This window comes from Podarcis bocagei (genome assembly GCF_964188305.1).
Source record: "Podarcis bocagei genome assembly, chromosome: 2".
Taxonomy (NCBI): Eukaryota; Metazoa; Chordata; class Lepidosauria; order Squamata; family Lacertidae; genus Podarcis; species Podarcis bocagei.
Genome location: NC_138126.1, coordinates 54,687,647 through 54,701,649, shown reverse-complemented (window position 1 = coordinate 54,701,649; position 14,003 = coordinate 54,687,647). Strand labels below are relative to the sequence as shown.

The following is a 14,003-nucleotide window of genomic DNA, read 5'->3' as shown; positions in this document are numbered from 1 at the left end:
ACTGTCCATGGACCTCAATTTTGGAACCCCTTGCTCTAGTGGTTCCCAGTCCAAGGACCATTTGGACATTGCTTATATTTTTGGTGTACCACCTAATGATTTTTTTGCCTCTTTTAGCAAGTGTAATTTCACAGAATGCAAATTGTAATACAATAAAGTACAGTAGAAGAAATAAAACAAGAAAAGTACAGTTAATAATCAGCATAGATATTAAAAATGATGGATATGCTACTTTCCATCTTCATCCACAAATCCAGAGACATGTTGTGGATCACATGAATGAAACTTGTGGATTACTGGTGGTCCATGGACACTATACACAGTTTGCTATACACAGTTCCTCTTCCCTTAAAGTTATAAGGCTACAATTCTAAGCACACTTTTGGGTCTAAGGCCATTGAATATGAGAGTAATTTATCTACAGATAAGCTTTAAGACCAGAATCTAAGCAATTGTGCAACCAGTCCATTGGATTGTCCATTGAAGAGTAACCTCCCATACTATATGGCTAGTAGGTTATGCTTTGGCATAGAGGTGATGCTCCTCAAACGTGGAAAAGAAGAGGCGCTGGCAGAGGTGGGAGGGACTATGATGTGCGCTCAGCCAATTGAGTACACTTACAACGCCTAGTTCTATCCTGACCTAAGACATTTGTAAACAAGTATACTGCAAAGATTCAAACACTGCCAAAAGAGATGGGGATTGTGTTCATTAAACAACATGAGGGAAACTGTGTTGGGTAGCCTGTCTACAAAGCAGCACAGAAAGTGTGAATCTTTATTTCTTGTTTCTGTGCCAACAGTTCAGGGCCAAAATATTTTGTGTTTCTGTACTGCGGAGCACCATCATGAATTTGGCCCATTCGGTTTGCTAGGTCTCTTAAAAGCACAGTGTGTAGGTTTACCTGCTTTCTTTATTGTCGTCTGTTGCTACACAGTGGCAGAAAAACAAGCTCTTCTGTATTAACAATGATTCTTGTTGGTTAGTGTTAGTCAATTCTTCATGCTGTTTTTGTTACATGATGTTGACAAAGCTGGGGGTGTCATTTTTATGCCATATGATCAAGCAAATTTCCTACTTCAAGGTATACGTTCGTCAGGGCAAAATAAGAAATATGTTACATAGGAACACAGAAGCTTATTATTATTATTATTATTATTATTATTATTATTATTATTATTTTGAGGGTCTAAGTACTGCTTTTCAGTGGTTAGTGCAATACTGACTCAGAACTTCACTTCTTCCATGTTAAATTTAGTTGAGATATTAGATGATACTTGATTGGTGGTGTAGGAAATGTATAGCTTTTGCTTAGGTGTTTTGAGAATTGATGCTTGTTTTTGACATAGAGACAGGTTTGTTTGCTTTTTTTATATAAAGGCCAAACACTTCAATCCTATACAGTGGTACCTTGGGTTAAGTACTTAATTCGTTCCGGAGGTCCGTACTTAACCTGAAACTGTTCTTAACCTGAAGCACCACTTTAGCTTTGCTTCAGGATGAGAATAGAAATTGTGCCCCGGCGGCAGCGGGAGGCCCCATTAGCTAAAGTGGTGCTTCATGTTAAGAACAGTTTCATGTTAAGAACAGACCACTGGAACGAATTAAGTATGTAACCAGTGGTACCACTGTATTCGTCTCTTTAACTTTCATAATGGAGTTGCATAGGGTTTTTTTCATCTAGAAAAGCACCAGAATTCTGTATTCTGAAAAGGCTTGAAACAATAGGTTTCAGCAAATGGCCAATGTAATTTATTTGCAAAAAGAAAACCAAGAATTGAAGGTGTTCCTGAATAAAGATTTCTATGTGTGATTGTGCTGTCCTTGGAAGACTTGAAAAATTAAGTGTTTGTTGAAATGCTGTTGCATTTTTCTCAAGTAGGTGTACTTAGAATATCATTACCTAATGTATTAAATTATTATTAGAATGCTTCAGTCACTAAGGTCCACTGGTGTATGTGAGAGAGGTGAAACTGTATTGGAAGAAGATTCAGTTTCTTAAAATTTCTGCATGCCACTTGCTCTCTAGAACCAATCCAGCAATATTTTCTAAACTTTACCAAACTGCTTAACGACACATGAAAAATATTCAGCTTTCACTGTTGGGTGTCCCCCCCCCCTTTTTAGTGAATGTCTGTTACTGTGGTCATATTTACTACCAAAATAAAATAATTTTGTTTGCAAACTTATTTAAGGAAACCTGCTATATTTTCAGGGCTAAGTAATAGCATAGTATATGCTTTGGTGTGCTGCATGAATGGAAGGCAATACAAGAATATTTAACTGTTAGTTTCACCAGTTAAGTTTAGTTACTTTAAAAGTATAGACAAATTAAAGTTAAAATAGCTTAGAACTATGCAATTGGAACTATTATTAGTATCATTTGTTTAGGTAATTAGTCACTTTACACAAGTTTCTCTAAGCAATTTACAAATACAGTCATACCTCGGCTCCCAAACACCTTGGAAGTTGAACATTCCGGCTCCTGAACAATTAAAAACTGGAAGCGATTGTTCTTTTGGAAGCCAAACATCCAACGGGGATTCCAAAAGAACAATTGCTTCCAATTGGCTGTAGAAGCCGCGCTTTGGAAGTCCAACATTTCAGAAGTCAAACGGACTTCCGGAACGGATTCTGTTCAACTTCTGAGGTATGACTGTAATAGTAAAAAGCAATGCATAAAAAGCAAAAAACGAAGTAATTCAAAGTGAAGTGCAATACAATGTAATCAGACAATAAAGGTTATACATTTACTAGTTAGATTTTCCATGCTACACGTTTTGTCTACTGTTCAAGTATCTTCTCTTGTTACATTTGCCATTGGGGTGCTGCAGCAGATATAGTCCATATGGTGACTGATTAATGCTTGACCCGTAATAGGAGCACTTATTAAATGAACTGTAGCCTTAATGATTTGGGTCTCCTTGCCCACTTTCTACATTCCTTGTGATGACTGAAGGGTGTGTGGAGGCTTAACACATGACGGGTTGAGAATTCATGCAGTAAGTGCTTCTAAATGTCTTTGGCCTGGCAGGTATCTTGCCACAGGGAGGTCATTTTGAGTCACATCCCAGTTGTACAGTGGTGTCATCAAGTCAGGGCTTTTGGACAGAAGTCAAAGGCCCCCAAACTCAGCAGGGTTTGCTTACTGCATTTTGAAATAAGTGAAGAAAGACAGAAAGCCATCTAAAGAAGTCACCCCCAACCTCCCCCACCCAATAAAGTCCAGGATCTATGATTGCCTAACTGCATCATTAGCATTGTGTGCTCTACAAGCTGCACTGGCTCCCGGTGGAGTACAGGGTCAGATTTAAGGTGCTGCTTTTGACCTTTAAAGCCCTTCACGGCCTAGGACCCTCGTACCTACGGGACCGCCTCGCCTGGTATGCCCCACAGAGAGCCTCAAGGTCCATAAATAACAACACCCTAGTGGTCCCAGGCCCTAAGGAAGTTAGATTGGCTTCAACCAGAGCCAGGGCCTTTTCAGCACTGGCCCCAACTTGGTGGAACGCTCTGTCTCATGAGACCAGGGCCCTGCAGGATCTGATCTCTTTCCGCAGGGCCTGTAAGACAGAGTTGTTCCGCCTGGCCTTTGGATTGGAGCCAATTTGATTCCCTCCGCCCCCTTTTTCTTTTTTCTTTTCCTTCTCCTGCAATGAGGCTCCATTTTAATATTTTAATGTTCCATTATTTTAATGTTGTATTTTATTTTTGTTTTTAAGTTGTAATCACTCATCTTGTTTTTATTATTGCTTGTAAGCCGCTCTGAGCCCGGCCTTGGCTGGGGAGGGCGGGGTATAAATAAAAAATTATTATTATTATTATTATTACACCAGGTCCAAGTCAATAACATTTAAGCATTTAACTGGGAATGTCAGTTCCATTGATATTTCTGGTTGCAAATATTGATACTATAGTAGTTTCTTATCCATAGTGTGCGAATGCCTTTGCTTTGTGAGTGGGTTTAATACTCACATGCACAAAATTATTATAGCTCATATTTATAATAACTTTTTAGAGACCACGGGTACATGTCCCAGAGTATGTTAGATCTGCGATTCAAGTGTAAGTAAAAATCAGCCTGAAATATGTATTGGATAATATTAAGCTTGTTGGTATAACAAATTGTTGGCATTTAAAAATCAATTTTGAAAACTCGGGGGCCAGAGCTATGCATCTTTACCCGCATGAATATTCCTTTGCTATCAGTGATACTACATTCAAGACAGGGGCTCATCCATATTTCTAGTTGTCCTGTTGCTTTCCCCCGGAGGAAACTGCTCTTCAGCACTCAATCAAAGCAAATGGCAATTAATTAAGGTTTCTCCCGGATTGCCATTTGTTCCAATCTATCACTCAGAGGTTTTTTCCATTGGGAAGGAGTGGGGCAAGGGGAAAACCACTCAGACCCACACTTTCTAGGCATGGCACAAGCTCAAGGGTGGATGAGCCCAGGGTGTTGTTTGAGATAAGACAATAAAGTGATGTTATGTACGGTAGTCTTGTATAAATAATTTATGCATGAAATTAAACTTATTACTTATCTTTAAGGACCTGGATCAAACTAAATAATACATATCCAATCCTTGCTTTTAGGTGCTTTTCTCATACCCTATGTGATTTTCTTTATTTGCTGTGGAATACCAGTGTTTTTCCTGGAAACTGCCTTGGGACAGTTTACTAGCGAAGGAGGCATTACATGTTGGAGGAAAGTTTGTCCACTATTTGAAGGTACATGTCAAATTCTCTCTTGTTTCCAATATATAAACATGTATGCGTCTATCTATGCATGTGCACACACGAAACATTCATGAGTTTTGGAAATATCTTACAAATGTAGCAAACATATTTTTTACTGCTTCCTTCAACAACGAAAACATTGCACCAGCCATTCTACACACTTTTCTTACTGATGCTTTCGGAACTTAGTTAGCAAATCATGCCAAGTCCTGACCAGTGCAGCACATCAGAGGACCAGTAAACTCAGGAATCCTCAGTTCAAATCCACTTTAACCATGAACTCATTGAATAACCGTAGGCAAACCACTTTCTTAATCCTAGCTTTATCCCACCCAGTCTATAGTATGGGGATAATGATGCAGCGCAAAAGTTAATGATACCAGATCACCTTACAGGTAGCCATTAGCCAGATAATGCATGCAAAATATCTGGAGAATTTAGGAAAAAGTTGTATGTTAAATGCTTTGTTGTAAACTTAGAATGTATCCTCTTCTCTATACATTGAAACAGAACCTCTAAAATCATTTCCCCAACATGCTTTACCTACATTTGAACCCATTCCATAGCCCTGCTGTTCTCAGCCTTGGCCTTATATCATTACACAATCCAATTTGTCACATATATTCAAAGACTGCTCCCCCCATGACCAGTTCTTCCCTTACAGCCCTTATATTTATATTTTCAGGGTTTTCTTTGTAACAAGTGACAATCTTAGAATCTGAACAAAAACTGCTTTCTGACTCTCGTTCCCTGTTCCTTTAACAATGCTGAAACAAGTTCCTGTATTTGTACTTTGCAGGTATCGGATATGCTACCCAGGTTATTGAGGCACATTTGAATGTTTACTACATCATCATTTTAGCATGGGCCATCTTCTATTTGTTTAACTGCTTTACAACGGACCTCCCCTGGGCAACCTGTGGGCATGAATGGAATACAGGTATGGGCACAATGAACATACAATCTGTATGAATATGTTAAAAGAGCAGCAGAGTGATTTAATATTTAAATGATTATGGGGCCAAACAAGATAATGGTGAAAATTAGTGTAATTCAGATTTGCAACACATGATGTAAGAATAAAGGGATGAATCCCAATAATTAATGTTGATTATTCCAATAATAAAAGTAATGCCTTCAAATCTTCCCCCATACATCATTTTGCTTCATGAATTAAACAGTCTGGTTTAAACAGCATGTATTATTTTTGAAAATCTTCCCTTCTAAAACATACTGGTTTGAAAAGGTTTGAACATATTGAACATAGTACAATATGTTCCTTAGCTGTTTATTAAAACTTTGCAAACTAAACAGAGAGAAAGTATATGTAGGGTTTTTTTACCTCTTATGTAATGAAATTTAGTATATTATTATTATTATTATTATTATTATTATTATTATTATTATTATTTTATTTTATTATTTTGTTATTTTATTATTTATTATATTTTAAAAACTTACATCTGAGCTCACTGTAAACGTGAAGACAAAACAGTTTACATTTTTTTGATTCACACAGCTATCTGCTGGATCAAACAGCTTTCCATCAACAGATGGACACATTTGCATACTATTGTGAATCATTAAACATTGTAATGAAAAGTGTGTGCAAGTGTGAAAATATGGAGGCAGAGATTCAGAAAGGGTTACATGTGTGCACTAAAACAAAAGGTGTGGAAGGGTTGCCAATCTGTTTATACTTCCAGTCTTATCTCTTGAAATTTTTGTGGGTTCTTTTTGTTGAGTCCAGTGGAAAGACCCTCACACTAACCTTTGGCAAATATTAATTCTCTTATGAGTTTACATGTAGTATAAACTACAAACCAATAACCTCTTTTATTTGGTGATGTATAAGGGCACGTTGAATTAGTTCATTACACTTCAAAGGGAAATAATACATTATTAAATGGTAAGGGTTTTCTTTTCAGATTCCTCACATCTAATATAATTTTTAGTGAGAATTGTACTCTTTCATCCTCATTCTTTTATTTATTTTAACAGCTTGGGACTCTTACTTGAATCTATTGATGTTTAGGTAAATTAAAATAGCATCAAGTCCATCAGAAATGATAGTGCTTCAGTGTCCTTTTTGGCATCTGTTTAGGAAAGCCTAGCCAATATTCAATGCTGTCCAAATAGTAAGTGTCAACACAATAATGGAGAACTTCTTTGATCTCTTTCTACCATTTCTCTCATGCCAGAGATAACAGTGTGCCAAATGGTAGCTTTGTCACTTGCCATAGTAAGTCCACCTTTCTGCTGGTAGAAAGAGATTCCCGAGCCAGTGATAGGCATTAGGAATTGAACTGCGGTCAACTGAATCAAGCACAATGCATGATTAAACTCCCTAGCAATCAGAGGAAATTATCCTATTTCTGCTGCCTCCAACTGGTCTGTTTGTTGCAGTTGTAACAAGACAAACCAAAAGCAGCTAGTGAACACCTTTCTGAGGACAACCAGTATGAATTAGTAATCAAAGCATGTGGCTGAATCTTGTTTTCAGTTCTCTGTGGCCATGATCTTAACATATTCAAAGTGAACTTGAAAGTTTTAAAATCGCAGCATTATTATTTTGTATTCTTTTACAGAACACTGTGTAGAATTTCAAAAAATTAATATGAGCAACTGTTCCCAACAATATTTGCAGAATGCTACTTCTCCAGTCATGGAATTTTGGGAGTAAGTATAACTAAACTTTTATTCTAAACTAATTACAGTATTAACTCCCTTCAAATGAAAGGTGTGGAGCAAACAATAATAGCTAAATGTAAGCTTATGGCAACGTGAGAATTTCAGCAGCAAACTGTTTTTACATAAAATTCACATAGGTGACACCGAGAACGCTTCCGTAATAATAGGAAATAAAAATATATATTTTCTTTGGGAATGAATATATGCAATCCAGACACATTTACTTGAAAGCACATCTCATTAAAATCAAACTTTGTTCTGCACATGATGGTTAGTATTTTGTGTATGCATGTGTGTTGAGAGGATGGGAATGTTTTCCTTGGAATATTATCTGTAAGAGTTTGTTGCAAGACTTTCCTGAGCAAGGCCCTGAAACTTAGATTTCTGTTGGAAGGGACTGCTAATCTCAGCCAAATATTATCAATGCGTAGGAGATGGCATATCATACATAATACCTTATCTGAGCATTTCCTGTTGTTTAGGAAATGTATTGCCCTTAGTTTGGTTTTTGGCTAAGGATACCGTTTTTTTCACCCTATAGGACACACTTTTTCCCCTCCAAAAAGGAAGGGGAAATGTGTGTGCATCCTATGGAGCGAATCCAGGCTTCAGGAGAGCCCCACCGCCAGCCCCACAAGCGCGCCATCCCGCTGTCTCCCGACGTGGTTTGGAGGCTGGCGGCGGGGAGAAGCGTGCTGTTCTGGGGGCTGGGGTTGGGGGAAGCTCTGGCTTCCCCTGCCCCCGCCCTGCGCCTGGGGGAAAAATAATTTTTCCCCCTTTATTCGCCCCCCCCCAAATCTAGGTGCGTCCTATGGGCCGGTGCGTCATATAGGGCGAAAAATATGGTATATTCCAGTTGTGTTCTCATTGTGGTGATGATTACTTGGCAGGGGTGGGAGAGAGTGTTCCTTTGCTTGTTTTGGTCCCAGTGCTTCAATTTTTCTTTCGCTATGTTTTTCTGTGCTATCTATGCTGGCTGAAAAATGTTCACAAAAATATCTAGTGAATTTTCCCCAGCATTTTTAAGCATTAGGAGAAGGAAGCACAGGAGTTCTCTTTATGTGTGTTTATACTTCTGACCATCTGCTGCTACAGATTTTGTAGGGAGTAATTGCATCTAAAATGCAGAGGCACAAAATTTGCATGGTCAAATGTGTTGAGTGGAGTTTCTCTATCCCTTTCTGCCATAACTGTACATAACCGGGGAGCTTGTGCCTGGTCATCTTTGGGCAGGCAAAGCAGTCTATTGTTTCCCCAACAATTACTATTTTTTCCTGTATTTATTTTTTAAAAACTTGCATAACTGGACATCATCCATGGCTGAACCTGGAAAATGGATTGATTTCACTGGTGCTTCTGAGATGTTGCATTGTTCACCTGAATAGCTGCGACCTGATAAGAACTCCCTTAACCATGAATTGTATCCACCACTCTTGCTCCATTTACATAACAGACTTCGGCTTATGCAATAAAACTTGCCTTTTCTCCCTTGCTGCAGAGGGTCCAAGTACTCTCCAAAGCAGATTTTGGGGGTGTGCGGAAACAGAGATGTTAAGTTGTGATAATAGAATGCTGATTGTGCATCCTTGGACACAACCACATGCGTCTGGGAGTTTCTGCTTCCTAGAATCCAAATATTAATCATTCAGTTCAAGTAGGAGAGTGGGCAGTGATTCTGGTAAATGACAACTTACCAATTTCTAAGTAATAAAAAAATAATTTATGCTAAGCCAATTTCCTTGCTAGCTGGGCAATTTATTTGTACAAAATAAGTATCCTGTGAAAAAACTGAATCATTGAAGCATTTGTTTGGTGCAGAACTGTGCCTCAGAAGAGGAATAATTTGTGTGCACAAGCCACTAAAACTTGTTTTTAAATGATTGATGAGAAATCCAAGCTTTCATTTCAGCAAATGTTGAGCAGGTTCTCTTGTGTTTTTTAACCCCATCAGTCATGCTGTGCTCTGTAGGCATAAGCGTTCAAAGCAACAAAATTAACAAAGTAGCATGTGGTAGAGTATAGATGTGTTCAGAGGCCAGCTGCACACACACACGCACACGCACACACTGAGAGAGATCAGAGAGGAACCCAAGTCTTTCCTTTTTAAAGTGTAAATGCTGTATTTCTACTAAAATTCTGCAGTAGTCACCTGCAAACATTCTTTAAGATTGCCTTTATTAATAAATCTCTGTGCCACTCCCATAAATATGTTGTCTACTACTCTTATTAAGACATATTCTTTGAACGGGTCGTTGACCAAGAGAGAAAGAAATAATTAATGAATGTTAGAAAGATGTTGGAATGAAGTTATATGGCTTTAGTAGAAATGTTATAAGGAATTAAGTTTAAATAGATTATTAGAGCATTAAAGGGAAAAATAAGGTTAGAATGTGTTAAGACAATTATAGGATAGAAAACAGAGGAAGATGGAAAGGATTTGCTGAAGTAATTAATAGAAGTGGAATACAAAAAGGGAGGTGTGAGGAAGTCGTGGAAATTAGTGAAAGAAAGATAAGAGATTGAAATTGGACTGTGTTTTAAATGGTTTTTGTTTTGTTTTGTTAGTTGTATGTTAGTGTTTTGTAGTTGTTGTTTTTTGTATTGTATTGTATTATTGTATGTTTTTTCTTTTTTGGTTTTTTGTAGTGTTGTGTTCAATTTGTTGGAAAATTAATAAATATTATTATAAAAAAAAGAAATAATTTGATGTTTCCATAACTATAATAAAGGACAGAGTTCATTTAAGTTGGGGAGTGTTTTCTGAGTTGAACTGAACATTCACCACTATCTTGACATCTGATGGATTTGTAATGCATGGAAGCATATTCAGAGGCAATGAATATTAATACTTGCATTAGTGGATTTTGAAAAGTTTGAGGAGAACTAGAAATTTATCAGGGATGAAAGAGTGCATATTTGCATTAGATCTAATTAGTTAAATATGTTGCCCCCTGGAGCATGTTTAGGAGTTCCAGAATAATATTTATATCACAATAATATTTGTATATTTGATCCCTGAGGGTGCTGAGGAATGCTTTTTCTGACATTGCAGGAAAGAATACCACTGAACACTTAGAGTTATATTTTCTATATCTGCACTTTTCAAATGAACTTATTCCCATTGTTCACATGGCTTGAAAGTGTGAAGAAATGACTAAGGATACATTGTATGCTGTGTTTACTATGATTTCACGTTTTGTTTAAAATAAAAATACCATGTGATATGCAGACAGCCAAATTTCTGTTCATATGCCTACCCACATTACAGTTTCACAAATGCATAAATCCAAAAGAGAAGAATGAGAACTTTAGGTCCTGTTGGCAAATGCTAAATTTTGGCAAAGTATGGAGTTTTGAAAATCAAGAAATGTGCCCCTTTTGCATTCAGGAATACTGTAATTCACCATCACAATATACAGTACTATATTTGCATCGACAAAGTTTTTCTTATCGTCCACTACAAATAATACTGGTTTTACACATAGCCAGTACAGGTATAAGTGACATAGTATGGGGCAGCAGGTTTGATATGGAGTGAAACTGGCATCAATTTATGTTAAGTTGCAAAGCTGGGATTTATTCTTTCAGTTATTTAAATATGTATACCCACCTTTCCTCATATAATTCAAAGCAGCTATATTTTGTTATAACTATACTGTAGCTTTTAAATAATCTTATGGAATATTGTAATGCAAAATATATAATAATGTTGTTGAACGTATGAGTCCTTTTACCTATTGACTGACCCAATTCTTTAGTTGTGGGCACTTGTGGGAGACAATATCTAGATGATGTGGGAGTGTCTGGTGCCAGCATGATTGTGTGTGTATGTGTGTATGTATACTCTTATTTGGGCAGGCACTGATGTCTTGTGAGAATTTGAGAGGCACACAACTGGACACCTACTACATTCATACCTTGGAAGTCAAATGGAATCCATTCCGGAAGTTTGCTTGACTTCCAAAACGTTCAGAAACCAAAGCGCGGCTTCTGATTGGCTGCAGAAAGCTCCTGTAGCCAATCGGAAGCCCTATCAGATGTTCAGCTTCCAAAAATAGTTCGCAAACTGGAACAGTCACTTCCAGGTTTGTGGTGTTTGGGAGCCAAAACGTTCGAGAACTAAGCTGTTCAAAAACCAAGGTACGACTGTATATTTTTAGGGATCCCTTAGTTGCACAGGGAATGAAAGCAAGTGGCAAAGCTCAGTCTGAATTTGCAGGCCACAAAATGTAAAAAAATAACCCCACGCCTCTGTATGAAGCTTCCTCTCTGATAAGCTGTGGTGCTGTAGGGCTGTTGTGTGATGTTGGTTATGTTATAAATATAGTGGTGGAAGTTCCTTGATGTATCCAAGCCATGATGCTGGTTTATCGATCCAAAGGCTGGAAACAGTTGAAATGTACATGTTAGATAGAATGGGAACGAGACTTACTTGACAACTAAACTTTTGTAGCAGGGAAGATCATTCTTCTATCAAATGAGAAGGGTGCAGCTGAGGGAACCCATTGATGTAATTTTTGCTTACTGGCTCTGTTCAAGTCTTTTACCATGGTTTAGAAATACAACTTGCTGCTTCTTAGAAAAGGATTTGGGTAAACGGAGGTGACACGGTGGTGAAGTTATTTCCACCTCAATAGTCTCCTTTGTTAGGCAAGTAACAACCCAGACCTCTGCTAAAGAAGACCTAGTTGTTAGCCTGTCATTCAGTGGAAAAGGTGGCATATCCCTCGTGTTTTCAAGTAAAGCCCAGTGAGAAAAACATTTTCTCAAAGGAAAATGAGCTATGCTCTGTAGAAGGAAAAGGTTAAAAAAAAAAACTTGACAAAGTCAAAAAGAGTTTTTCCTGCTTTATTCAGGTTGCAAATAACTGCAGGAGACACATTGTTACTAATCCCCACAATCCTAGGAAAAGTCATTAGCAAGTTTGGGCCTGATTCTGGTGCACTTAGCACCCACACACTTATTCAGTTCCTCTCTGGACTGGGCCTTTTTTGTGCTCAACTTGAAGAACATTTTGCTGTGCCAGACTCGTCGGTTTGTGTTCAGTTCACAGAAGGCCATGTGAAAACATTCTTTCATTTGGATGAACACAAGTTTTTCTCTGGGTTCTGCCTCGAAACCACAAGCTTTGCTTGGTTTTATTTGGAAGCACTGAACATGGCTAAGCCACCTTCTCTTTGATATACTAGGCAAGGTTTTGAGTTATAATAAGGCATCAATCCAGAAAATTTTAAATAGTCTAGGAATCTGCATCATTTATTTCTATGATGCACCCTAGAGATTATGTTACCTGCAAAAGTAGAACTTTCCAAATGAATTTTGAGCAAACATGGCAGAAAAAAAATATTTTGCAAAACATTTAATGCAAACATTTAAACCAAAATATGCATCCTGGAGTAAATCTTTCTTTGGGATTTTTAAAATATTCATTTACCATGGATTTCTTTATTATTTCTGTTTGGTAATTCGGAATGATGGCAGGTGCCTTGGGGGATTATATACAAGGACTCAGAGTGTTTTGTCTGGACATGGTGGAAAGTGACTCCTTACCTTTATATCTTGTAACAAAAATGAGGAGACATTTTTGGATTGTTTCAGAATAGGTGGCAAAAATTGACTTAATTTTTTGGAGGCACTTACAATTGGAATGCCTGGTAGTATAGACAACATTGCCCCCATTTTTCTTTTTTGCTGTTATGGCAAGTTACACTCCTAATACACTCCACAGCACCTTTGTGGAGGGACACTATGACACAACACAACATCCTTCAAGTGATATTGTTGCAGGATAAAAGGGTTCCATGGTTTTTTGATTAAAGATTTCAGCTTTAGTCAGATCTCATTTTGGCAAATTTGGCATGATGCAAAAAGGGTGCTATAGAATCACAGTTAGAGGGAACGTTGGAGACTATATCCTGCACAATGCAGTCTCTTAAATGCAGAATGCAACTGCCACATTGCTTACAGAGGTCTGTCAAACTTCTTCAGCTTAAAATATGCCCAATGATGGCAAATTCACCAGCACCTAAGACAGCCTGTGGCATTTGCATTTATCACTATCAACACTATTTTGTTCTTTTGCTGCCTAATGCTTTTGAATTACAACTGGGTAGTTAATTATACACTGAAAGCAAAATAGGTTAATGGATGTTAGTAATTAGTTTATTGAAAAATTGGTAAAAATATGTGCTGAATCTTGACGTGTCTGAATGTAGAAACGTTTACTCAAGGGTATTAAACTTTAATTAATAGAATTACTAGTGAGATGTGGTTCTTATTTTGACTCTTAAAGAAACTACTTATTGGTGCTGCCTAGGAATGCTGTAGTGATTTTTAAGATTCAAACAGATACTGTTGTTCAGCTACGTGCAGTTATTCCATGTATTTCTTGTATCCTGTTTTATATGATATATTTTTCTTTCAGGAATGATTGAATAAGAATGCATTAGATCTAGGGCTATTAGGTGTTATAAAAACCAATACTTGATTAAAATGCACAAGTTTAAATTATTAAAATGAATGAAGTGGGTTATGATAATAAAGACTCTTTCTCCCCCTGTTTTCTATGGAGT

The 14,003-nt window shown here is 37.4% G+C and overlaps 1 protein-coding gene across 1 annotated transcript in view; it reads left to right on the top strand.

Moving 5' to 3' along the window:
• Positions 1-14,003, top strand: part of SLC6A11 (solute carrier family 6 member 11) — a 101,544-nt gene that overhangs the window by 3,047 nt on the left and 84,494 nt on the right. The window contains exons 3-5 of the mRNA XM_081176679.1: positions 4,597-4,731; positions 5,540-5,680; positions 7,329-7,419. Coding sequence (XP_081032805.1) covers positions 4,597-4,731; positions 5,540-5,680; positions 7,329-7,419 — 367 coding nt within the window. The remainder of the gene's footprint in view (positions 1-4,596; positions 4,732-5,539; positions 5,681-7,328; positions 7,420-14,003) is intronic.